Source organism: Cebidichthys violaceus, unplaced genomic scaffold (assembly GCF_023349555.1).
Source record: "Cebidichthys violaceus isolate CVI_PGR_0920_01 unplaced genomic scaffold, fCebVio1.0.p SCAF_56, whole genome shotgun sequence".
NCBI classification, from domain to species: domain Eukaryota; kingdom Metazoa; phylum Chordata; class Actinopteri; order Perciformes; family Stichaeidae; genus Cebidichthys; species Cebidichthys violaceus.
Genome location: NW_027176772.1, coordinates 899,561 through 926,656, shown reverse-complemented (window position 1 = coordinate 926,656; position 27,096 = coordinate 899,561). Strand labels below are relative to the sequence as shown.

Genomic DNA, 27,096 nt, shown 5'->3' with positions numbered 1-27,096 from the left:
GAGATGCAGCACCAACAGAGGAGAGAGGGGGAGACAAACGGAGGGAGGGAGGAAGAAGAGGAGAAGAGGGAGGGTTGAGAAAATCAGAGGACAGAGACACAGAGCAGAGAGGAGGAGGACAGAGAAGGACTGAAATCATTTATTTTTTTGGGAAAAGAGTGAAGAGAAAGGGAAGACAAGTCCAACCGAGACGGGAGGAGATGTGAAGAGGATGCTGCTGCAGCCGAGCGTCTCTGCCTGACTTCTGAGGAGTTTGGGCTCGGGCATGACAGAGATGCAGCATCCAAGTGTCTGAGCATCTTCCAGGTTGTGTGTGTGTGTGTGTGTTGATGTGTGTGAAGCCATGGCGAGTGCTCAGCCGGGGGTCCATGCATTGAAACTCCAGCCTCCCTCCGTCTCTCACACGCTGAGGAATGGAAGCAACTTCATTAAATGGGACGAGGTAAGGAGACTGGTCTTCATTCCTTACAGCAACAGGAGCGCAAGACACAGATCTTTGGGTTTATTCGTATTATCTTTGTTCTTACATAAACATATATTGGTGCAATGTCAGAATGGCATCATCATGCCCACTTGAATCGAATCCAGTGGAATTGAATTGGAGTGAGAGAAGAGGAGGAGATGTGCCATGATGTGTTTACTATTCATTTGTTGATTGAGCTTTGGCACTAAGTACCTGTGGATTAGACGCCAGCAAGATAGACAGCAGAGTGACAGAGTGTGTGTGCGTGTGTGTGTTTGGGTGTGCATGTGTGTGTGTGTGTGTGTGTGAGAGAGAGTGTGAAACGCCGTTGTGGTTAGCTTCTTTATTGCCACCTGTTGGTATGGAATCCATTAGTATGCATTGACTGTGTGTGCGTGTGTGTGTGTGTGTGTGTGTGTGTGTGTGTGTGTGTGTGTGTGTGTGTGTATATGTGTGCACACTTAAATATGTATAAAACACATACATGCAGAACTCTTCCAATGCATGCACAATTGAAGGTATTTGTGTGTGTGTGTGTGTGTGTGTGTGTGTGTGTGTGTGTGTGTGTGTGTGTGTGTGTGTGTTGGTGTGCTGGTATGCTGAAGTACGGAGCCTTGACAATGAGAAACATGCTGTCCGGTTGCCATGGTAACTGGGATGGCTACCACCACCTAAACAGATCTGATGTGTGTGAGAAAGAATTGTGTGTGTGTGTGTGTGTGTGTGTGTGTGTGTGTGTGTGTGTGTGTGTGTGTGTGTGTGTGTGTGTGTGTGTGTGTTTTGATATTTGAATTTCTCCCAACATGTCGAGCTCGGCTTTATGAAAGATAGACTTGGTTGCCATGCCAACAAGTGACAACCAGGGATCTAGTTAAAGCGTCTTCTTCTGGTTTGTGTTTCTTTTGAAAGCCCGCCGCACCGTTCGCCAGCAGAACCCTCTTCAGAACACACAGAACTTTATACCGACGCGTTCGCAGGCTGCTCCCCCACAGGAGGTCCTGATTAAAGCTGCACTCTCTCGTGTGCTTCTTCTGTATGATCTCAAGAGTTCATTTGAAAAACCACAGTGCAAACAGCAGTTCATGAGCTCCTCCTTAAAGCTACAACATGCAACGCTCATTAAAACGTGTTTATATTCACAGCCAAGAGTTTCACTGCACCGTGAAAAGAGACTTTGTCAGCATTGTTTTCTGTTAATCACGACACTCTTACCATAACCTGAACAAAGTAGTTGGATTACCCTCAGTGTTATTCATTTGTCATGACAATAATCTTTCCCTAACCTCAGTCTGTCACTTTAATAATTAATAGTACTCAACCATGAGCTCAGAGGATCAGAAAGAAGCACTAGAAATGACCTGTTTAGAGATTTAATTTGTTAATATTGTAAATGCAATGCGATTGTAACACAAAAATGCATGCAAGATATGGAACAAACTTAGATTTGGATGCATAGACTGTGGTGTTTGCGGTGTTTCTTTCTCGCTCTACGGATTAGACCTGCAGTGAGGTTTCACCCTGAGGAAGATCTTTTACTTTAGTTTATATTAGTTTGCATTTAAGTCTCAAATCACCTCCACAAAAGTATTAATTTGTTTATGTTCATACTATGTTTATTTCATCTTTTATTGTAAAGCACTTTGTGCTGCGTTTCTTGTGTGAAAGGTGCTGCTATACAGTATATTAGTACCCATGATGCCTCACCATCACCTTTGCTGTAGTTCGAACACATTGAAAGTTATTTCTGTAGTTTTAACGTCTTTGATTGTTTGCTTCGTTCTTCTGTTTTGAGCACAGATCAGCTCCTTCCTGGATGGATCCTCTTCTGTAGCCCTGAATCTAATAAAACTCAGTGTTTGTATTGATTCTATACAGCTTCACTTGATCATAGCCTTAACTTTAGTCTTTGATGCCATTTAAATAAGTCCAAAGAGTTTCCACGCTTCTAGAGTAACTTCTATCCGACCTCTGACTTTAAGTAAAGCTATGAAACCATCACAATAATACACTTCAAGTGGTCACTTAGGTGCTGATTTGGATTTTCACTAAACTTCACAAAATGATGCGTCTTCGCTCCATCGTGTGTGTTTATTTATTTGTCGTTTAGAGGAACTTAAGTCTTAATCCTTGCCTTTTTGTCGGATTTGTCGGTTGCGGTTCAGAGTCGCCCCCCTTCTCCGCGGCTCACCGAGGGTTTGGGGTCAGCGGGTGAAGCTCAGCCCACAGATTCAGCCTCGTTCAGAGACGAGCTTCTGTGTCCGCGGCAGCAAAAACCACTGAGCGGAGTATATTGCCCCCCCCCCCCAAGGGTACGCTTCATACAAAATGCAAAAGCTTTTCAAACGAGCAAAAAAACGTCAGGACAGCTGCACTGCCTGATTCCACCTGGAACCAATTACGAACTGTCATGGTGGGTTACTATGGCCACAGGGACAATAGAACCGTAGTTTGGTTTGATTTTGTGTACAGAAAAATCACTCGATGTTCTGTGTTTAATGAGCGAGAGAGAGCCAATCCATTGTGAGAGCACAGAGCAGGACTTTTTAGGGGCACTAATGTTTTTTTTATATATATATATATATATATATATATATATATATATATATATATATATATAGTGTGAATTTTAAGTGTTCATCTGAAAGCTGCGTGCTGTTGTGGTGATGTCGTCATCACTGGTTCCACCTGTGTGTGTCTCTTTAGGATCTGTCCACCGTGACTCCAGTGACTCTACACGTGGATCCACACGGGTTCTACCTCTACTGGACCGACCAGAACAAGGTGCGGCACACAGACACGTGAACTGTCTTAGACTGCCTTCACCCGGAAGTCCAAATTTGACTTCAGGTCCGAGTAGGTCAAGTGTTTGAATTGTGGTCTTGGGTCCGACACAGTTCTGAGTCAAAGACTAATTACAGTTTAGTTGAAACATACCTTTTATCTTACCCGTTTATTTCGTGCACTCCTCCACAAAATTAATTGACACTTGAAGAGCGCAGGTTGCTGCTTCAGTAAAAATTTCCATTTTAAATGAGACTCTGACAAATATCCTCTGAATAACTTTCCATTTTAATATTTAAACTAATTAAATATCAGTTGAAATCTCCTTTAATGTCCTTTGTGGCCAATAGCTGCAGGCACTCACGTCAACACTTGCTAGCTTTTAAGCTAACGTTAACTCTCACTGGTGAAACAGATTTAATTATCTTTAAACTGACTATAAACCAACTTTAAAAAAATGGATGTGAACACAGCTTCTCTTTTATTCCCATTATAAGTGGCTCTGGAAAGAAAATGTGCTAAAACAACACCAGATATCCTGATGTAGAAACATAACAAACACAGGAGAGTGCACGCTAGGATGCTAATGCTACATCGTCCGTTCGCCACGTTCCTCGGCTTTATCCGGTTTGTGAGTTTCTCAGTAAGCAGTTTCATGCATTTTTATGTATTTTAAAGGGAAAAAAATGGAATGTGAAGACGTGACAATCTCAATATCATTTAGTTTCATTACATTTACGAGCAGATACGCTGATAGCTTGTGCATAACTATTGTAATAAAGGTGTTTACTATGAATGTAAATATGCTATAGATAAACATATACAAGAACTGTTCAGATATACCACAGTGAAAGGCTGTAGAAACGAGTTTAAAGAGCAGAAGCATATAAACGGCATCTGATCATTGATCGTCACACACACACACACACACACACACACACACACACACACACACACACACACACACACACACACACACACACACACCCCTCCAGGTGGGCTTAAATCCTTAACAGGAAACAGGATGAAGCATTTAGCTCCAGCTGACTGTGTGTGTGTGTGTGTGTGTGTGTGTGTGTGTGTGTGTGTGTGTGTGTGTGTGTGTTTCCATTAGGAGACCGAGTTGTTGGACCTGACCGTCGTAAAAGATGTCAGAACGGGGAGAAGCACCAAAACACCCAAGGTACCATCAACCCGACTCCCCGATGTTTGACTCTTTCACTGTCTTTTGTACCTCGTAGTATTCGCATCATATATACTGTCATATGTTTTATTGAACGATCTCGTGACACTGCCATGGATTACATGGTGTGTGTATATGTTGTCTTAATTCCAGAAGTATTTCCACTAATAAAGGTTATCTACAGAGGCAGGCTTACAGTAACGCGACATTGACTTTGATACTCGGGGGATTCACTGCGTTACACATTATGTTCTATTATATGTCGTTGGATAAACGGTGCCTGAGATTGCTTTTGTACATTCATGACTAAATACATGTTTGTGCATTGAGCATAATGGATAGCGCAGGGCCGATGCTATGTGTGCACATTGGCCGTTTTCCACATGAAATGGCACACGCCAACTTAAACCTCTTCAGCCAAGAAGCAAAATACCGCGTGTAGCATTAGCATCGTAAATCAACACATTCGTCACATGTGTTTCAGATGCCTTGTGAAGACTTAAGTTCTCTCCCACATAAACCCTATAACAGACAGAAGATTAAAAATATTTTCTTCTGATATTTCACTGATTTGTCGTCGTCCGTTCTCCTCTTATGCACGTCCAGCGTGGCCTTCTGGGGTTTTTTTTTTTTAGCCGGCAACTTTGTTATTCTCTCTCGTCCAATAGGAGGCCAAGCTGCGGGAGCTGCTGGACGTGGGGAACCTGGTCGGTCGGCTTGAGAACCGCATGGTTACGGTGGTTACGGCCTCGGACCTCGTGAACGTCAACCAGCTGAACTTCATCGCTTCGCAGGAGGACGAAGCCAAGGTGTGAAACTCACCACAGTGATGAGGTCAGGGTGGTGGTGGTGGTGGCGATGATGATGATGATGATGATGGTGATGGTGATGGAGTGTCTGATTTTGGTAGGTGTGGTGTGAGGAGCTGTTTTCTCTGTCTTCCAACCTGCTGAGCCTCAATCTCAACAGAGACCAGAGTCTGTTGAAAGCGTGAGTAAACACACACACACACACACACACACACACACACACACACACACACACACACACACGTTATCTTTAGTCTATTTACTTGTACTGTCTGAGTATCCAAAGCCTCATACGTCATCTTCCTCTGTCCCGCGTACGCTGTCCCCCCGCTGCCTGAAACACTCACGAGATGTAGATTAAATGTGTGTTAATCCGCCGCTGAAAATAATCCCCAGCAAATGCACAATTTCCTCCATGTTTTTGAAACGTTTGCTGAAAACTGCAATGCCCAGCTGGTGAGGTTTTCAACAATAAAGCTAAATATTTGCGACCCGTTTCTAAAGATTTACATCCTCAGTAGGAAGCAAAACAACCTGGACTAATGCATTGTTGGTAATGATCTTTTTTGATAGGAGCGTCATGCGAGTCACATCCTTTTTAAGTTCATCTTCAGGTCTTTACTCACCCGGGGCGTTTTATCAATACCTTTTTTTAGAACTGTTGATTTTGTCACGAGTCCACTGAACGTGACAAAGAAGGCATCAACCAGTCAAGTTGTGCCAAACGTGTTGAGTTACGTCTTTAAACGGAGGCTCAGTAGTCCCGAACCAACGCTGCAAACTTTATATTAGTCCTTTCACAATAAAAGTCCTACACATATAATATTCGGAGGGGAGTATTTTTCATTTTCATGTTCTTTATTCATCATGTCCCCGATGTGTAAAGGCATTTAATTGGATTTTTTTTTTAATTGTATTTTATATACGTACTATACTTGTCCAGTTACTTCAGATTTTAAGTAAATTCGTTTTTCAGAGTTACATCAGATTACTGGTAAAGTGCCCCAGAATACTCCCACTGTGACATACTGTCTACAGGACAAGAAGTCATATTTAGTTGATGGTTTCAAAGTTGGTCACATGTTTAAATAAGCATAGAGTCATATAAATATCCCATTTTCTTATGGAAAAGATGCTCAACGACTTTGATGAAATCTGCATTTTTGGAATGAGGCTGGACCAAATTCTCTCAGATTGACTTCATGGCTTTGTTGCTTAGTAGCAAATTGAAATATCCCGTTAGAGTTTTGCTAAGACATTCTTCAAGGTAAAGGACACCAAAAGGATGTCTTACCCTGCAGACATCCATTTGATGAACTCACTGACGTCTCCGTTCACGATAATGTTGCGCTCGGATCAGAAAACGTTTCGGCTCTGAACTCGCTTGCTCTCTATGTTTCAGGTACGTCAGGTTAACTCTCCACCCGAACGCAGAGGGGAGGATTCCCGTCAAGAAGTGAGTCCCCTGATTACCGTTACCGTCCTAATCTTTAATCAATGGCTCCGCGTTAACGCTGAGGCACACGCTGCAGGAGATGGTCTAGAAGATGTGAGAAAATAGCCCGAGGAAATCCGCAGAGACGCGCACCAAACTGAAACTTTTGCTCTTTCCTGTCCCTCGCTTCCAAAAATACACCTAATTCCATGTGCACTTGGGAAAGCAAAAACAGGGACAGGATTCGTGAAGGTGCTTAATTCAGCACTGACCTGGTAATCAACCGCCGCCAGAGCACGAGATGGGATAATGTCCTTCAGTTATGGAGGAAAGCTGTACTTTAGAAGCAAAGCCGCTGCAGAATTAAGGTCAGCTGATGTATCCTGGAAGTCGAGGGGAAGTTCTTAAGAACGCCAGGGTGGTTTCAAAAGTCCGGGGAGTTGAAGGAGAGAGTTTTTTTTGGGGGGGGGGGGGGGATGTTGAGAAGCGAGGACTTCCATTGTTGTCATTGTAAAAGAGAGCAAGGAGGCTCGTGGGGGTGAGTTGAGTTAGAGGAGCAGATTTTGTTTTTTTTTGGGGGGGGGGGGGGGGGGGGGGCGGTTGATTAGAGGGAGGAGATATTTTCAGGAAGTGAAAATGTACGTTTGCTATGAGTTGATGATGCTGTGATGTCACTGTCTGTTTCAGCATCGTTCGACTGTTCTCGTCAGACAGGAAGAGAGTCGAGAATGCGCTGGAGAACTGCAGACTGCCCTACGGACGGGTAAGCACTTCAAATACGTTTTGTGTTGTTATTGGTGGCGGTAAATACACAGAGGAGTCCGTCGTTTAAATAGAAACTATGGATATATGCTTTCCTTCCCTTTGGACACGGTGTCTCTCTTCAAACTCCGTCCTTCATTTTTCTCCATTCTCTATCTTCGCGTTGAAGCTTCCTATCGGATGCTTTTTGTCCAGAATGAGGCCTGGAACGAGCTCAGATATCTGGGTCATCGAGTTTTTGTTTTTTTTCCGAAGCAACCGGTGAAAAGCATTTAAAAAGTCTCGATTCCCTGCTCACGCCGAGTCTCACACTTTGATATTCCCGTGAGCACAGAACGCTTCACTTAAACGGAGAAGAGGCGAAAGGCACTAAAAGATGGAGGAGAGGAGTGTTTGATTATGTTCAAGGTGTACAAATGTTTCACAGAAAGTAGGAAGAGGAGATGTTGGAAGCTGACGCACTGGCGCTTTCCGTCCTTTGCTAATTAAAAGATGTGCTGGCGTTCATGTCCGTGTCCTACATATCTGACAGGGTGACGGCATCAAGCTGGAGGACTTAACGCTGGAAGTTTACAGGAGCTTTTTGGACAGTCTGTGTCCTCGTCCTGAGCTCAGCAACATCTTCAAACTGCAGTAAGTGTTCCTGTTCACAGCTGCAGCCACTGACCTCTGATCAGCTCAAAGACGTATTCATGTTAAACGAGCTGCTCTGCTTTTTCTTTTCTTCTTTTTTTTTTTTAAAGTGTGTTGTTATTTTTGCTTCGGGCCAATTTTCTTTGATATGAGAAGGATGATGAAGAATGATTCATCTTCTGTCCCACAGAGAGGGATTAAAGAGAGAAGCTGTGTCTTTAACTTTGGCGTGGTAATCACAGTGTTAGCTCAGCGAATTATTGATTCATCAATGGATTCTTTTCAATTTATTAGTCTATGAAATGTCAAAACACACATAAGTCCTCATCTTTTTGCTTCATCGGTTTGACTACAAACAGTCTAAACACACAAAAGGGATTCACTTTATGTTGATTAGAGATTTAAGAGTGGACATGCAGCGACTGCACTGGATCTCTCTCTGTGTTTAACTTTGAAAGGATCACGTCAGATGTGTTTCGGTAGACTTCCTGTTCTGCCCTGTGACCCCCTCTGTTCTTGTAGAGGGTGGGGCGACGGGACGCTGTCACTCGATCAGATGACCGAGTTCATCAACAACAAGCAGAGAGACCCGAGGCTGAATGAAATCCTCTACCCGCCTCTACGCCCCGCCCAGACGCTCGCTCTGATGGAGCGCCACCAAGACGACCAGGCACAGCTGAAGCAAGGTGCACACACACACACACACACACACACACACACACACACACACACACACACACACACACTGTCTGGAGGATGTTTGCTATTTTTCCACCGTATTCCTAAATAGCTCGATGCCATTAGCTAGTCAGCTGCGTTTGCCAGCGACGTGTACTTTGTCGGTACCAAAATACTCTTCCGACGCGGCCCACACACAGCCTCAGAGGGTGAACTGCTCACATGAGCTCCAGGTGCTCACATTTGTGTCGGATCCTGCCAGAAGAGAAAAAAAATTGGCAACGACTTGAAATCCTTTTCATGATTTTTAGTCGTTTTTTTTTTTTTTTCTTTCTGTGAAATAGAAAAGATAGATTTTTGGCAGAGATCGTTAGAAACTACTTTGGAACAAATCTGGTGGAGGAAATGCCTCGCAGAGGTAATTTAGACGATTTAGAATAGTTTCTCCACAAAAATGATTTCACTGTTAAACGATAAGAGTTTGTGGAAATGTTTATATTAGGCATGAAGAGAGTGTCAAGAAGAACCTCTCCGTTGCTCATCTGAAGCAAGGATCACAGTGTATTAGTGGTTCCTGTAGTTGTAAGCAATCATCATATTTTGTATTGTTGTAATCACTGTTATAATGCAGTATAATGTGAGTATAAGTGGTCATTAAAACACACAAAATCTAGTTTTTACTTTACTGAAAGCGAGAAATGACCACTTATACTCTCGTTATACTGCATTATAAACGATCGTCATGCATAATAAAAAATATTATAATGTATGACAACCGTGGGAATTATGGGAACGCACAAAAAGCGATGAAGTGAGTGACCAGCAGATATAAAGTAATATGATACCTGACCTTATAATATCATCATAAAAAGCTTTATAATGTGTTGTGATTGTGGTTGTAAAGCATTCTGAATGTTTATGTTTATGAATGCTTGCAACTATAATTCTACAGCGCTATAATCAGATTATAAGAAGTTATGAGTATGTGTGCGATGCGTTATAGTGTCAGAGAGCGTTCCCAGACGGAGCTCCTCCCCTTCCTGCTCTAGCCATGTGTGTTTGTCACGTATAGGCGTCATCACGCTCCAGGCGCTGTCCAGCTATCTGTCCAGCGACGAGAACGGAGTCATCCCGCCAGAAAAGCTGGATCAGTCAGAAGACATGAGCTACCCGCTGTCTCACTACATCATCAACTCATCCCATAACACCTACCTGACAGGTACACACACACACACACACACACACACAGTCCGTCCCACTTGTCCAAGGATTTTTACAGGTGTGAAGACATCCTTCCAAGAAAATGAAAGTGTGGGCAGAACCGCTTTTTAGTCATTTAGTTTAATTGTATTAGTTCTGAATGTTTCCTTTGTTGTGACGAGATGCCAGTTTGAATTCTGTAAATACCGTAAGAGCTGTCAGGGGAACACAAAGCTCCACTCTGTGAGCCGTCACAGTTCTTCAGAACTCGACGGCATCGTAACAAAGGGACTTCATGAGCACCCGACTGCTGTCGGATGGTGAGAACACACTTCCTCTGTCCACCGTGAAAGTGTGTCTACTCCCTGACGATGTGGACCAGAGGCAGTCCTGCAGGTAAACCCGTCGCGACGTCTCACCTGTGTTTCAGCGGGACAGCTGGCCGGCAGCTCCTCGGTGGAGATGTACAGGCAGGTTCTTCTGGCCGGGTGCCGCTGCGTGGAGCTGGATGTGTGGAAAGGACGAACCGCCGAGGAGGAACCCGTCATCACGCACGGATTCACCATGACGTCGGAAATCTCGTTCAAGGTGTGTGTGTGTGTGTGTGTGTGTGTGTGTGTGTGTGTGTGTAGTGTCAAAAGTCCTTCATGCTTCCCGTTAATACGGAGTCAATTGAACATGTTTAGACCGTTGTAGGTTAGCTGCTCACATGGACAACTTATCCATTGATTTCCAAAACAAAGATGTAATTTAGTTTTTTTTTTCCGTTTCGCATTTTCCAGGAAGTGATTGAAGCGATTGCAGAATGTGCCTTCAAGACGTCACCTTTCCCTGTCATACTCTCCTTTGAAAACCACGTGGACTCGTAAGAATCTCTGTCATTATTGATTGATTTATGTGATCAATATATAGATGGGTTACAACGTAACATGTTTATCTATCTATCTATCTATCTATCTACCTGTCTGTCTATCTATCTATCTATCTATCTATCTATCTATCTATCTATCTATCTATCTATCTATCTATCTATCTATCTACCTGTCTGTCTATCTATCTATCTATCTATCTATCTATCTATCTATCTATCTATCTACCTGTCTGTCTATCTATCTATCTATCTATCTATCTATCTATCTATCTATCTATCTATCTATCTATCTATCTATCTATCTACCTGTCTGTCTATCTATCTATCTATCTATCTATCTATCTATCTACCTGTCTGTCTATCTATCTATCTATCTATCTATCTATCTATCTATCTATCTCTCTCTCTCTTTATCCATCTGTCAGTTTGAAGCAGCAGGCAAAAATGGCTGAATATTGTCAATCTATTTTCGGAGATGCTCTGTTGATTGACCCTCTGGACAAATACCCTGTAAGTAACACACACACACACACACACACACACACACACACACACACACACACACACATTACAAATGTTATATTAAACATTTAATAACTGCTGAAAAATTGCTAATTGTGTGTCGTTAGCTAGCAAATCTCTCATTCATTCATTCTCTATCTTAACCAAAGGTTTGGAGTATATTACTGGAGGGAATCTACTGTATTTATTTTTGATTCTTCAGTAAACCAGCAGATGGTAGCTTGAAGCAAAGTGCACAGCTTGTAACTCGCTAACAGCTTCTGCTGGTTTTTGCTAGCGAGCTGTTGCCATGTGGGATGTAGCGTTAGCTTGACTGAGCTGATTTTCATTTCTCTTTTTCTATTCATTCTTTATTGTAAAACGTGTCCTTTGTATATTAGTCGTTCACTTTAAATCCTAAGTTTGCACACAGCCCACACTGCCGGCTCAGATTTGTTAAGTAGCTTTCCCCGCTAGATATAGCTAACTCACCATAGCACATTTCACACTGTGTGTATCTGACTAATCTATGGATTTATTTGGCAAAATAATGGGTTATGTCTGCTTATGATATGGTGGAAGGTTTGTTTCTATCTGCATATCACATGTCAAATACAGCCTGAGCAGATAACCCCAGTATTTCCTATTAATTCCCATTGAAAGCATCCACCTTTGAATACTCCTGGAATATCGCAACCCTGTTCTGAGCGACGACTGTCGACCGTTGCTCTCATCTCCGTCGTGTGTCTGTCTGCAGCTGGAGTCTGGCGTCCCTCTGCCCAGTCCTCAGGAGCTGATGGGCAAAATTCTCATCAAGAACAAGAAATCCCACAAACCCTCCAACAACACGGACACCAAAAGACTGACGGACCAACCTGCCAATCAGAGCAACGAACCAGTGTCTCCTAGCAACATCACGGGAGGTAAGACACAAAGACAAAAGGCCATTTTGGGTTGTTTTTTTCCAGCCTTAGAAATCCATGTTTTCAGCTGCGACACACTGACGCTCTTTGTATGGAAACACGTAACATAATGACTGGTGGGTTCTCGGGCTGCAGGACCCGACGGCTGGAGAATAGTGTCACCAAAGAGCATTCAGGCTTTCATGTAGGACCACTAATTCTTTTCTTGTGCGTGGATCTTTAGAGCCGTATCCACACGCAGGCGGACAGGAGGATTTGCATACAGAGGTTCAGACGGCCGAGTTTATTTTTACATATTTATTCAACGAATCAAAGGAGAGAGAGAGAGAGAGAGAGAGAGAGAGACGAGAAGAATTTAGAGAAAGAAGGTCAAAATGTGACAAATATCACACGCTTGTTTAGAAGAATGTCAGTTACAGAGTTTGTCTGACTGCATCTTATAAAAACATGCTTTCAATTGAAGTTAAGCCATTAAAAATCACCAAAAATCGAACGCTTTAATTACTGTACTAAAGGATTTCCTGGACTCAGAGGTCTGCTCAGAAGTGTCTTTGTCAGAGGACAAGGCGTAATGTCCGTCATGACTTTTGGCCAAAGGGACGACCCCGCCCCCTCCTGCTCCTCCCGGTGTCTTTGGTTTCCTCCTGCAGTTCGCTGCGCCTCATCGGGGACGTCTCAGTAATGAGCAGGACATCCCAGAAGAGGGCCGGGGAGCTCGGAACAGCAATTAGACAGCAGAGCAGGAGGAAATTAGGGTAGCCTTATATTGACACGTCTGGTGTGTGGAAAAACAGGTCTGGGACCCGGGATCCCGGTCGTATCCACAGAGAGCAGACTAGTCGCCGCGCTGAAGTACGCACTCATACGCACTCATACGCCGGCCGTGACCCAGTCGGTGAGCACTTGAGTGGGCTGAATAATCAGCTGCAGAGCGGTTTGTTTACAGAACTACAGGCATCCAGGTTTGGTTCACATTCGGATGTTTGCTGTATTTTCTACTGCCGACCGTTGCACAGATTTTGAGTTTGTCTGTATCGCTCAGATATTTAACATGCACGTCTCTCTGTTGGTTTGATTTGAATGTGTTGCCTGAAGAAGAAATCATGCATACTGACAGAAAGCCTACAGAGGAAATATTTATATTTAGACACTTGTTGGCAACCGTCCTATTTAAAAAGCTTCAAAATCCACAAGATCGGTATTTACTGATGGTATTTTTTATTGTACATTAACATCAAAATCTCAAAAAAACACGTTGACGTCGAGCCGTTTAGTGTCTGGATGATGATCTAAAACACATTGGATCAGCTGTTTACTTGCCATTCAACTGGAGCATTTATCCGATGTGAGTTCAGACCTCGTAATCAGCTGAACACACGGGGGTCACGGTTCTCTTTGCTGCTCTTTGATGCTCTGGGGGAAAAAACAGACGAAGACGATGAGGATGAAAAATTGTTTAACTTTTAATTTTAACAGAGATCGAGGCTGAGAGCGAGGAAGAGGATGATGACGAAGATGATGATGGTAAAAAGGTCAGTGGTGACGTCGCACGGAGCGGAGGGGGGGGGGGGTCGCCCACGCTGCTGTCGCCATTTGTCGGTGTTTTACAAGTTGCTTCATTGTTTTGTTGATTCTTTATGCCTCTGTCATCGTTACTCTTTTGTGTGGTGTTGTTGTCGTTGACGCTAGCTGTCATCTGTGCTTTGTGGTCGCTGTCATTTGCTGTCGTTTATCCTTAATGTGTATTGTTGGCGCTATCTAGTGTTCGCAGTGGGCCTGAGCTTCAGCCACACACACGCGATGATGGCTCACTGTTTACTGTTTGAAAAATTTTTTTAAAAAATGATGAAAATTGGTGCAGCCATCGTCATTTTTTTACTCCACGTATTCTTTCCTTGTCAAAACGCGGAGCCTACATTACCCACAATGCAACTCCACCACAGACAGTCAGGTCAGAGGTTTAGTTGGGGAGCGGTTAGCTCGACTTCTGTCTAACTCCAGGTTGTAGTTTGTTTGTTTTTCTAGTCTTCAGCCCTAACTGATGCTGACTCACGTGACATCACACGAGGCACGTTATCAGATCCTGTGCAGCTTCCTCTGGAGCCACAAAAGGCTTTGTTCACATACAGTATGCAGTTGATGTGTTAAACCGGCGGAGTTCCCCTTTAAGTTTACAACAAAAAGACACAATCTGGTGAAACAAAGACGCAAACTGCTTGTAAAAAATAACAAGAAAAGTAGGCCTGCGTGAGGTCTTGTTATGAGAGGTGAGTGTGTTTGCACATCGTGTGTGTGTGTGTGTGTGTGTGTGTGTGTGTGTGTGTGTGTGTGTCATGTTTCGACGGTATCACTTCTCACTGATGCTGCTGCGTTTTGTCTCTGAGCGCTGAAACCTCCTGACTCCAGTTTGGTCGGAGCACAAAACCAGAAGAATGAAAAGTGTGTTTCTGTTAAACCTGTTCCTCTGGTCCTTCCCAACATTTGTCTTTTTCGTGTTTTTTGGAAATATCACAGCCCATCAGACCATTAAAGCACCGCTTCTACCGCGTGAACCTTTGTACCCTTTAAACTGTGTTCCTGTTGTTCTTCGTTGCAGGGCTCAGCGGAGCGGGAGGCTGTGGCTACGGAGGAAATGTCCACTCTGGTAAACTACGTCCAGCCCACCAAGTTCACCTCCTTCGAAGCATCCAAGAGTAAGAACAGCGGATCAGAACACGACACGTTGACGCGCGCTGTCGCTGGGCCTCGTCACAGAACCTACGCCCATATTCCATACAGTCTATTTTTTATCAAGTTATGGATACGAACAAAAACGAGTTTTGATATCGCTTCCTGCACGAGGCCCATAGTTCAACTCTTGGAGCAGTTTTTGCCACAAAAGCTGCTAAATCCTCCAGCTTCATTTCACGCCTCGCTTCTCTCTTTACACAACGGGTCGACATTTCACGTCTTAAAGGATATCCTTTGATTAAAAATGTACGACCATCGAGCAGCTGTTCCTCCTGTCACCGGTCTCATTCTCGAAAATGTCATTCTGACCTTTTATCGTGTTTTAACGCGAGGCGCTCAAAGTGTGGCTCGTTGCTTCTTCTTTTTTTTTACCACGGAAGCATCAAAATGACAGAAATGCAGAAAGTTACTGAACATGATGAGCTAATCACGTTGGAAAATATTGCTGAAAATGTCTCTGTGTGTGTGTGTGTGTGTGTGTGCGTGTGTGTGTGTGTGTGTGTGTGTGTGTGTGTGTATAGAGGCAGCCCGCTGTTACCACATGTCCTCTTTCGTGGAGACCAAAGCTTTGGAGCACCTCACAAAGTCACCAGTGGAGTTTGTGGAGTATCCTTGGCAACGGTTACCGCAGCTACACCACACCATGGCAACCGCCTCTATACACTTTGTGTTCCTCTTTTGATGCTTTTTGTACAAAACCTCCAAAAATACGAATTTTAATTTTAGTTACAGCAGTTCTGTCTGTGAACGTCTCATTACCAGTGTAGGTATAATACATTCAAATGAATTACATACGATGATGTAATAAGACCTGAAACACACGTATGAGTAGTTGTACTATCTATACTAAGACATATTTGAAATGTACATTTTTTTTAATGATTCTTTGAATTACAACAGTGTCTGTTTGGGATATAAAATGATTTAAGTGACTCCGTAACAGTTCTTAACCTCACATTAACCAGATATAATAAGTCACAGTTGAGTCGTATCTATCCAAAAGGAACCCGAGTCGACTCGTCCAACTTCATGCCGCAACTCTTCTGGAACGCCGGCTGTCAACTGGTGGCTCTCAACTACCAAACTATAGGTGAGAGCGTGTGTGTGTGTGTGTGTGTGTGTGTGTGTGTGTGTGTGTGTGTGTGTGTGTGTGTGTGTGTGGACGTGTTACGCAGCAGAGCAGTGATTCTGAAAGCGGTTCTGAATGAAGGTCGCATGTACCGACAGGCTGCAGCCAGTTCAACCACAGTGTGAGTGTAGAGGCTTAAAGAGCGAATGGTTTCCACCAACTCACCAGACAAGAAGACAGCTTATGATATTATAACAGACATATGTTTCCCTGTCTTGTTGCTCATACACAGATTCATATTTCACTGCCTCTGGGGCCTAACCCTGTGGTTGACCAGTGATGCAGCGTGTTATACATATGGTCAATTCAGCACCATAGTGGCTGAATTGACCCTGAAAGAATAATGAATATTTCATCTTTCATGAATTCAAAGTGTGAAAGCTCTGATTTCGAGCAGCCATTAGTGTCACGGTAATGTTAGTCCAGTGACTCGGTGTTCTTTGCTCATGCGGACCCATAATTGATGCGTCTCTTATTTATCGTTTTAATTGCATCAATCAGAGGTTTTTCATCCAGCGATCAGGACGTTCAGTCTCACAACAAGACAAAAAAAAACTTTCACCGAACCGATGAACCACGATCGGTTTAATCTCGGTCGCGAATTGCTTGTGCCCGTTTGCTCCAGATCTGTCCATGCAGCTGAACCTCTTCATGTTCGAGTACAACGGTCGGTGCGGCTACAGGCTGAAGCCGGAGTTCATGAGGCGACCGGACAAACACTTTGACCCGTTCACAGAAAACACGGTGGACGGCATCGTAGCCAACACCCTCTCTGTGAAGGTACGGCGGCTCCTCTAGATGCAGCCCTGAGAACGTCCACGCGGTCGCAGCGTCTTAAACTCTGGTTCCACGTCTCTCGGCGTATTGCAGGTGATTTCGGGCCAGTTTCTGACTGAGCGGCGGGGTGGGCGTGTACGTGGAGGTGGACATGTTTGGACTCCCCGCGGACACCAGGAGGAAAGCGCTGAAGACCAAAACCTCTCAGAACAACAACGCCGTCAACCCGGTGTGGGACGAGGAGCCGATCGTCTTCAAAAAGGTGAGAGCAATAAAGGGAGGGAGTGACTCATCGACTCTCTTTCCTACCGCTGTCTGATCAAACTCTCTGACAGGTGATTCTTCCAACGCTGGCCTCGCTGAGAATCGCTGCTTTTGAGGAAGGAGGGAAGTTTATTGGTCATCGGATTATTCCAGTTTCTGCCATAAGACCAGGTAGTTATTTTAGTCGTCTGTGCATAACTCTGTCTTACTTTGAATTATTGAGGAAAACTTTGTTTTTCTCTCACGCCTCCACCGTCTGAAACAACCGAACTTTATCAAAACTGATAAAGTTGAGTTTCTAGAAGTTTCACTCTTTTTTTTCACCTGCATTCAATTTATTTCTTCTGTTTATTTCTTTTAAATTTGTTGACGATAATTGTTTAAAGCTGTCGAGACTTTCCTGAACTGGAGTTGTGATGAATTGTATTATAATAACTTTGTTGTCTTTGGCCTGTGATGCCTGAGTAGACTCAAAATACTCTGATGTATGAGTCACATTATTCAGAAACTACCAGCCTCACCTCCGATCTCCAACAGACATGCTGCTCATTTGGAAAATGTCATTCGACGCTTTAAAATAAATTATTTAAATATGTCTTTCTATTTTTGCCGTTGCACGTCTGATGACTGCGTCTGTCTCTGTCCGTCTCCTGATTCGTTGGTTATTGCTGTTGATGTAACACCAGCCTGTGTGTGTATCGCTCAATGTTCCCTGTAGGTTATCGTTACATCAGCTTGAGGAACGAGAAGAACCAGCCTCTGATTCTACCGGCTGTGTTTGTCCACATCGAGGTCAAAGATTACGTCCCAGACACCTTTGCAGGTTCGTCATATTTACACGTATATATTATATATATATATGTATGTATATAAACACACGTTTACCTGCTGAAGAAGCAACAGAATCATCTGCTTCCTGAGCACATTCCTGATCTCAACAGAAGACACCTGTCCTGCTTTTAATGACTCTATCCGAGGTATTTAAACTCAATGCAAATACTTAATAATAGTCATATGGATAATCTTTAAATGAAGCAAAACCACAAAGTAAAAGTGCTGCGTTTGAAACTCTACTTGAGTAAAAGTACACAGTATTAGTATTAAAGTGTACTTGAAGCTGTGATAGTTATTCATGCATTAATGTCACTTTAATTGTTAATAATTTCATTTTAGTGACTTTACATACTCTTTTAATAATAAGATATCATCATCATTTATTTGTAGATTATGTTATATTATTATTAATCTGAATCTTCAGAGTAATTTAAGTTATTAAATATATGTAGTGGAGTAAAAAGTACAGTATTTAGAAAGTAGCAGAGAATGAAAATACTCAAGTAAAGTACAATTACCTCAAAATTGTCTTTGAGTACAGTACTTAAATATGCTTAGATATCGTAAACTTCTGCAAACGTTTGTGTCCACCCTGTTTGTCAGTATCTTCTCTATAACCGCGTCCTGTGAGACGAGTTCTGTCTGTACACAACACATCTGGCAGCTGCGTTATTCATCTGCTTCTACATACTTCCTCTCCAGATGTGATCGAGGCTTTGTCCAACCCTATTCGATACGTCAACCTCCTGGAGCAGAGGTCCAAACAGCTGGCGGCTCTGACTCTGGAGGACGTAGAGGAGGACGCGCAGACCGAGGTCAGTCCCATGTCCCTTGGTGCTTCCTCCCTCTTTGTCCCCGAAGGCAGAAACATCCGGTTGTAATTCTGGTTGTGTGTCATTGTCCAGGATGAGGCAGACAGCGGTGCCGAGCGTAAGAACGACCTGAAATCGGCGCCGCTGGAGAACGGGCTCAGCCCCGCCTCCGGCCCCGCGGGCCACGCCCCCGTCGCCACGACGCCCAAAGCTTCCGCGGCCCATCAGCAAGCGGCTGCGACAGGTAGCGTCCACCTGCAAACAGATGGACATGTTAAAGTTACTCCGAGGAACTTTAATTTTGTGTTTTTGGCGCCCCCTGTGGACAAAAGTGGAAGTGTTTCAATGAGCACCGATGACAGGCTTATGTAGGTCATATACCGGCATCAGGATTACATTGAGTCTGTTTCATAACCAGTTAAAAGTTCCTTGTAGTAACTTAAGATATGCTCATATTGATCATGTTAGCTATATGTTATTGATGTTGATTGTGTCTTCTCTGCGTTCTAGAGGCGGCCAAACCAGCTGCAAAGAGTGAAGACCTGGTTCTAAGTGTTTTGATAGGTCAGTATTTTCATGAGTATTAATAAATCCCAGGTATGTGATCAAAAATTATTATTAATTAAATAAAACTGAATATATGTCAAATATAGTGAAGACAACTGAAATAAACGACGAAAACAGCAAAAATAACATCTAAATTGCTGAAGTATATGTATAGAGTCTAGCATATACCATCTATGTTATCATAAATCCTACTAAAGTACTGTGTTCTTCTTGTAGCGAAGACTTTTTGGTGGTGATTGACTTTAAATGATAGATTTCTTTAGTCTATTAGTCGTTTTTTTTTATCCTTTTTTCAAGCTGGATGACTTATTTCAACAAACCGTTTGATCTCTGGTTAACACGACATTCAAAGTGGTGCTTTTCTCTTGACTCTTTGTGGAGGAACTCTGTTCAACAGACCTGTCGATTAAGCCGTGTATTATAAATGACGTTGCGTAATAACACAGAAGAGTAAAGAGCATCAGAGACAGACGTTAGCGTTGCGTTGAAATATGCTGTTTGATCAACAGACGTCCCGGTGTTCACCATCGAGAGTCTGCAGCAGTCAAAGGTTTACCAGAAGGAGCAGCGACGTCAGTTTAAGGAGCTGAAGGAGTTGGTGAGGAGGCACCAGAAGAAAACCTCCGAGCTCCTCCGAGAGTTCAGCAACAAGTACAAGAAGGTGGCCAGGCAGTGCAGCAAGAGCAGGTACCCCCCCCCACACACACACACACACACACACACACACACAATGTCCTCTCCTCATCTCATGGCTTTAACGTTGAGCCGGCGTGTCGTTTATTTACGTTCATCAGGGCTTCGCGTTCCGACAGCGAGAAAGACGAGCGCCTCCAGCAGCTGAAAGACGAGCAGCAGCAGCAGCTTCTGGCTCTGAGGCAGGAGCAGTACTACAGCCAGAAGTACCTCCAGAGGGAGCACATTAAGATGGTAAAGTCTCACCAAACCAAACCGCTCCTGATGACTCCAAGCCTGTCTCCAAAGTTCTGGGTTGTCATTATTTGGATTAACTAAATTAAAGCAGAACGTTTCTTCAACACAGGGAGTTAATAATACACAAGTGTCTTTGAATGATGGAAACAACAGAACATAAGAAAACAAGATATCAATGCAGGGATTTCGTTCCTCAGGCTAATGTGTTACGTCTGCTTCCAACATGAATGTAACATATAAACGGTTGTTCCTGTTTCGTCCAGCTGACAGAGCGGCTGAGCAGTCTGTCTGAGGAGAGTCACAACGCCCAGATGAAGAAGCTCAAAGACATCTGTGACAAGTGAGTTACAAACGTGGGACTCAAATGACACTGATTGGAGTGATTAGTGAAACAAAGGAGGACGTCGTTAGGAGCTGCTTTCTTCGGAGACGCGTAGCTTGAAGTGTCGGAGCCGTTCCGGAGTATCTCGTCACGCTAACGGAACAATATCAGGAACCATTAAAAAGAAAAGTGAGCCTTTAATTTAGCAGAGTAGAAACACGCATTATCACGTTTGTGATTTTAGAAACCGAATATGTTTGTGTATTCTGTTATGCTTTTATCACGAGAGATTTAGAGCGTTCCACGTAGCTGCTGCTGAATATAAAAACAAGACTCTTCTCCATGCACTTTTTTGATTCAGCGTGGCACAAAGTCAGTGGAGCTCCCTCTAGTGGGATAACTGTGGACATCACTAACCAGAGAAAAAAGTACAGAAATGAATGATTGGGTTTCTGAGGCTCGAGGGAGAGAAAATGAGCAGGGAGAAGACAAGAAATATGTATTTTTGATTGAACTTTGAGAGAATGTTTAATGCTTCACATCTCCAGACTGCTTTTTTTGGGGTCTAATTTGCCCCCAAAGTAAGTAAGAACATCTTTAAAAAGTCAGGCAGTTTGTCTAATTTGCATTTTTTAACAATCAGTTCATTTCTCTCATCGAACCCTCCCACTACGAGCTCTAATGTCTCTCCTGCCGCCGTAGGGAGAAGAAAGAGCTGAAGAGGCAGATGGATCGAAGGAGAACAGAGAAGATCAACCAAGCGAAGACCAAAGAGAAACATCTGGCTGAGGAGTACGATCCATAAACACACACACACATATATATATATATATCCACCCTAGACACCCGCTGTAGCTCTTTTATCTGCTTCATGCTCTGATCCGTGCAGATGTTCTTGTCAGAAGAGAAAAAAACTCAAACTGTGACTGTGTTCCCAGGGAGAAGATGGAGATCAATAAGTCCTACGTCAATGAAGTCGTCCAGAACATAAAACGGGTGAGAGGAAGGAGAAGAATCTGGGTTAGGGGATTTCATTTTGATGGGTTGTTTCCGAGACGACGATGAAAGTTTTACGTTTTGCGGCGCTAACTCTCTGCCTGTAGCTGTCGCCCCGTCTCTCTGCCATCATGAAACGCTTCATAAGACTCTCTGTCTGTCTGTCTCTCTGTCTCTCTGTCTGTCTCTCTGTCTCTCTGTCTGTCTGTCTGTCTCCAGCTTGAGGAGACTCAGACGAAGCGCCATGATCAGCTGGTGGAGCAGCACAACGAGATGCTGCAGGAGATACAAGACCAGAAACCAAAGGTAAAAATACAAAAACTGGTTTTCTTCATTATGAAACGTATTTCTCGTCTTGTCCCGGTGAAAAAGCGCCTCCTACCACTTTGTGTGCTTCGCGCTTGAATGCACCACACAGCAAGAACAAAAAAAAAAAAGAGAAGGTCTCGCTCACGAGGCTCCAGGCTGCTGCTGCTGTCTGCGGCTCCACACCCACACAGTTTAGGATCGGCACTGACGTCAACCACGTGCCCTCTGGCAGCCATCTTGGTGCTGCTCAGCTGTTGGCAGTAATGGCTGACAACAGCTGGTTGCATTTCTTAATGTGCGACCCGTCTGTCTCCACAGTATGCAAAGAAACAATGTTGTTTTTTGACTTGAGTCACCACCAAGATATTTGACTGATTCTGTGTATTTATAATAATTTGGCAGCAGTAGCTCATCGTGATATCCGCTGAAGGAATCGATCCGTCGATCAATTTAATCCTCTTGTGTTCCTCCAGCTGCAAGGAGCCGTGGAGGCCGAGTTTCAGGAGAAGTTCCAGTGTTTGCCCGGAGAGATTCAAGACTTCCTGCAGGACAGTAAGACGGAGGCGAGAGGTCACAGCAGGTCCCGACCGTCGACCCCGCACGAACCTCCGTCAGAGGAGGACTGAGGAGGAGGAGGAGGAGGAGGAGGAGGAGACAGTGTCGAGGAGTGACGAGGAAGAGGCAGAGCGGAGTGAATCAAGAAAAGTACAAAGGATCTAAACACAAGGAAGTAAGAGGGGGAACGTTGATGGAAGGGTAGAAGAGAGGAGATCTCAAGGTCATGAAGACTGTTCCGTTTCTTTAATGATTTGTTTTTTAATTCCACTCAAGCATGCAGTTAGATCAGAACCCGTTCAGTCTTATTTACCTCCATGTGTTCATTTAACAGACGACTGAAACCCAACAGTTTGTACTGCATGACAAGCCTCTCTATCTATCTATCTATCTATCTATCTATCTATCTATCTATCTACTATCTATCTATCTATCTATCTATCTATCTATCTATCTATCTATCTATCTATAAATCTATCTATCTATCTATCTATCTATCTATCTATCTATCTATCTATCTATCTATCTATCTACTATCTATCTATAAATCTATCTATCTATCTATCTATCTATCTATCTATCTATCTATCTATCTATCTATCTATCTATCTATCCATCTATCTATCTATCTATCTATCTACTATCTATCTATAAATCTATCTACTATCTATCTATAAATCTATCTATCTATCTGTCTATCTATCTATCTATCTATCTATCTATCTATCTATCTATCTATCTATCTATCTATCTATCTATCCATCTATCTATCTATCTATCTATCTATCTATCTATCTATCTACTATCTATCTATAAATCTATCTACTATCTATCTATAAATCTATCTATCTATCTATCTATCTATCTATCTATCTATCTATCTACTGTCTATCTATCTATCTATCTATCTATCCATCTATCTATCTATCTATCTACTATCTATCTATAAATCTATCTATCTATCTATCTATCTATCTATCTATCTATCTATCTATCCATCTATCTATCTATCTATCTATCTATCTATCTATCTATCTATCTATCTGCTATCTATCTATCTATCTATCTATCTATCTATCTACTATCTATCTATAAATCTATCTATCTATAAATCTATCTATCTATCTATCTATCTACTATCTATCTATCTATCTATCTATCTATCTATCTATCTGCTATCTATCTATCTATCTATCTATCTATCTATCTATCTATCTATAAATCTATCTATCTATAAATCTATCTATCTATCTATCTATCTATCTATCTATCTATCTATCTATCTATCTATCTATCTATCTATCTACTATCTATCTATCTATCTATCTACTATCTATCTATACATCTATCTATCTATCTGTCTATCTATCTATCTATCTATCTATCTATCTATACATCTATCTATCTATCTATCTATCTATCTATAAATCTATCTATCTACTATCTATCTATCTATCTATCTATCTATAAATCTATCTATCTATCCATCTATCTCTCTATCTATCTACAGATCTATAGATCTATCTATCTATAAATCTATCTATAGATCTATCTATAAATCTATATATATATATATATATCTACAGATATATCTATCTATCTATCTATCTATAAACCTATCTATAAATCAATCAGTCTATCAATATAGTCTAAAATTGAGAAAATACGATAATATTACAGACAAATAGACGAGAAATAATGTTGCATACTATAACAGACTGATGTGCACAGCAGCATAGTATAACACACACACACACACACACACACAGCACAGCACAATGTGAATACACTCATGGTTTTATGTTTCATCAATGCATCTAATGTCGTGTAAAATTTCAAGAGCGTATTATCGGACCATTTTGGATTTTATTAATTTTCTTCCTACGGGTGATTGTTCATCTCTGAGCAGGTTTGCGCTCATATTCAGAACATGACTGCGTATGTTGACACCCTGAATTAGTTCAATGTGATTACAGAGGACAAAGACGCCGACACAGTCAACATCCGTAATTTATATTTTACACGATTTATGCTCCACTGCCACCGGATCATTTACTGAGGCCTCAAATTGTTTGATTATGCAATTATTTATTTATTTCACGAGATTCTGGGAGAAAAAAAAAATGTATCTCAAAGTTAAGTTGTTAAAATATATATATATATATATACGATATAATAGCATGACTGTTAGCCTGGGACATTTATGGACTTTTACTTCAATAACGTTTAAGGGAAGGTAGAGGATTTGCACAGAAGGATTATGGGATAAATTCAACGTTCTCGCAGATTTCACATCCGATGATCGGTTCTCGGTAGCAGCGACGTCCGGTCGGTTCCCATCGGACTGCTGCTGCTGCGCGACTCGACCGGCAGCGGGACGTCCTGCTGGAAGTGGAAGAGCCTCAAAGTCTGCTGCCGCTGCATGATTTATCTGTTTAGACGTGACCGTTGTTTTAACACAGTTATCTCACTGATGATCTGTTTATATTGTTATTTCATGACAATTAAGGATCAAGAAACCTTGAATCATCAAAGTCTACCTTTTTGTAAACGGAGCTCGTCACTCTTTGGTGCAGTGATCTTCCACAGAATATTCGTTTTTTTTCTTCCTGTTTTGCTTTTTTCTCCGGACTAAAGCTTCAGCTGTGCTCAACAACCCTTTTTGCAGGGAACCGTTTCTTCAAATTATTATTATTATTATTATAAGTTTATTCAGATTGAACAGCCTTCACTGTGTCCGACCTCATAAAGGAAACCTACACCGCGGGTTTTAACGGCAACATTTTAGACTCAGCTGCTTACATTAACACGTAATAAAAATGATCTGTTTAAAAACACGTTCAAGTCTGCAAAGTGGTTCTCCAACAAAATGCCTTGTTGAACGCACCCCTGCTTTACTGATTAAACTGGGCATGCTTTATTGTCTTGGATTTCTCCGCCAGTTGAATTGTTTCTTGGTTTCACTGAATGTTATTTTAAAACCAGTTGGAAATTAAAAAAATTGTTTGATCTAAAAAAGAATGTGGTGTTGTTTTTCCCTAAGGTTATATTCCGTGTGTTATTGTGAGAGAAGATGCAGTGATGAGGAGGGTAATTACTGTTGTCAACCACGTCAAGACAAACCCACCGCGCTGCACACAGCTGTCCTCTGACTTGGTGCATGAGCACGACGACGTGGGCTTTCACAGAGAGGCAGAGTGCTGTAGTCATGGGGGAGGAAGGTGGAGGCGGGCTTTCACGCTGAGAGACGGCCTGTCATTATTGTGTTGGACAACGATGAATAGTTAGTATATATATATATATATATATATATATAACTCTTAGATCTTGTAAAGCTAAAGTAACTGCACTGCCAATAGATTTAAAGCTCCACTAATCAATATGTTTTGTATTTAAAAACAGATGATACCAACAGATAACGGATGTAATAACAACAGTGACTAATGTAAAAGAAAGGTATCACCCTCTCTGCAGTTCCACAGATCTGCTCTAGCCTCTTTTGGCTCTTTGTTATGGTTTTACTGGGATGCAGCGCTCTCATCGACCCCAACCTCACTGTACACATCCTGCCCAGCACCGGTACGGCCACTGTGGGGCAGCAGACACACAGCTGTAAATTGCAACACCGCCATATTATACGTTATATATGAATTTAAGTCCATGATTTGCTCCTGAAAGCACCGTTTTTTGTTCTTTTGGACTAAATTCTGGGGAAATATCTGCCTCTTTACATCCTAATAACAGAAGCAATCCTGCTGCCTAATAACTACTTTAACTTTTTATACATTTTAAGTATTAAGTACAAGGGAGTTTGACTTGATTTTTGATTATCTCAATGTAGCCCACTTGCACTTAACAGCTAAAAAAAACAAGGACAACAAAGCGGGATGAGGGAAACATGAACAGTATAGGAGAACTACGGTGGCCGACGCAAATGGCACTAAAACGCGAATGGCCCTATAGAGAGCAGGTGTTTGGTTTGTCCCTTTTGGGCTCCTGTAGATACTTGGCGGTCCTCCTCAACGGCTCAATCTAAGGTAACGGAAACACAACGGTTGTTGTTTTCAGGTGATTATACTGTACATTATACTCCACACTGTACCTTTAAGTAAGGTATTGGAATATGTATTTAATCACTGATAAATCCCACTAGAGGTAAGTGAAACAAGTGTAAATGTAACTTAATTTATTTTTAAATCAATTTGAACCAGATAGTTGCATTTCCAGTTGTCTCCAGCAGATGGCGACAACGGGCCTTAACTGACCCTTCTCTCTCACCGTAGAAGAAGAGCCCGCAGTCTCCCAGCATCAGCACCACAGAGACGTCTCTCTACCTCTCTCTCTCTCTCTCTCTCTCTCTCTCTCTCTCTCCATCCTCCTCCTGATCCGCTCTGCTCGCCTCCTCCTCTCCGTCCACTGCGGAACACATCGTCCCGTTTCTCTCCTCGCAATCCCTCCCAGCTCGCCATGGACAACTCCGGCAAAGAGAAGGAGGCCATGCAGCTGATGGCTGAAGCCGACAAAAAGGTCAAGGCGTCCGGATCCTTCCTCGGGGGGATGTTCGGGTAAAAAAATAGATGTTCTCATTCTCCCTTTTTCTCTCTCTGTTTACCTCTCTCTCTCTCTCTCTCT

At 42.6% G+C, this 27,096-nt stretch overlaps 2 protein-coding genes across 2 annotated transcripts in view; both read left to right on the top strand.

The window, feature by feature from the left end:
- LOC137888609 (1-phosphatidylinositol 4,5-bisphosphate phosphodiesterase beta-1-like) lies at nt 1–23,206 on the top strand. Its single transcript, XM_068732025.1, is given in 33 exon segments — nt 1–442; nt 3,167–3,244; nt 4,359–4,427; nt 5,096–5,236; nt 5,338–5,417; nt 6,639–6,692; nt 7,359–7,434; nt 7,966–8,066; nt 8,589–8,752; nt 9,817–9,963; nt 10,375–10,532; nt 10,727–10,809; nt 11,241–11,325; nt 12,074–12,239; nt 13,716–13,771; nt 14,836–14,932; nt 15,491–15,575; nt 15,935–16,059; nt 16,724–16,878; nt 16,969–17,001; nt 17,003–17,137; nt 17,211–17,310; nt 17,858–17,962; nt 18,676–18,788; nt 18,879–19,029; nt 19,296–19,349; nt 19,862–20,039; nt 20,147–20,279; nt 20,546–20,622; nt 21,307–21,396; nt 21,543–21,600; nt 21,820–21,906; nt 22,383–23,206. Coding segments are annotated over 33 exon segments (3,486 nt in total). The 5' UTR covers nt 1–343; the 3' UTR covers nt 22,536–23,206.
- Nucleotides 23,207–26,787: 3,581 nt separating this feature from the next.
- The window catches only part of napba (N-ethylmaleimide-sensitive factor attachment protein, beta a), a 6,747-nt gene continuing 6,438 nt past the window's right edge, over nt 26,788–27,096 (top strand). Inside the window, exon 1 of the mRNA XM_068732056.1 lies at nt 26,788–27,029. Within this exon, the coding sequence (XP_068588157.1) occupies nt 26,932–27,029 (98 nt within the window). The 5' untranslated portion in view covers nt 26,788–26,931. The remainder of the gene's footprint in view (nt 27,030–27,096) is intronic.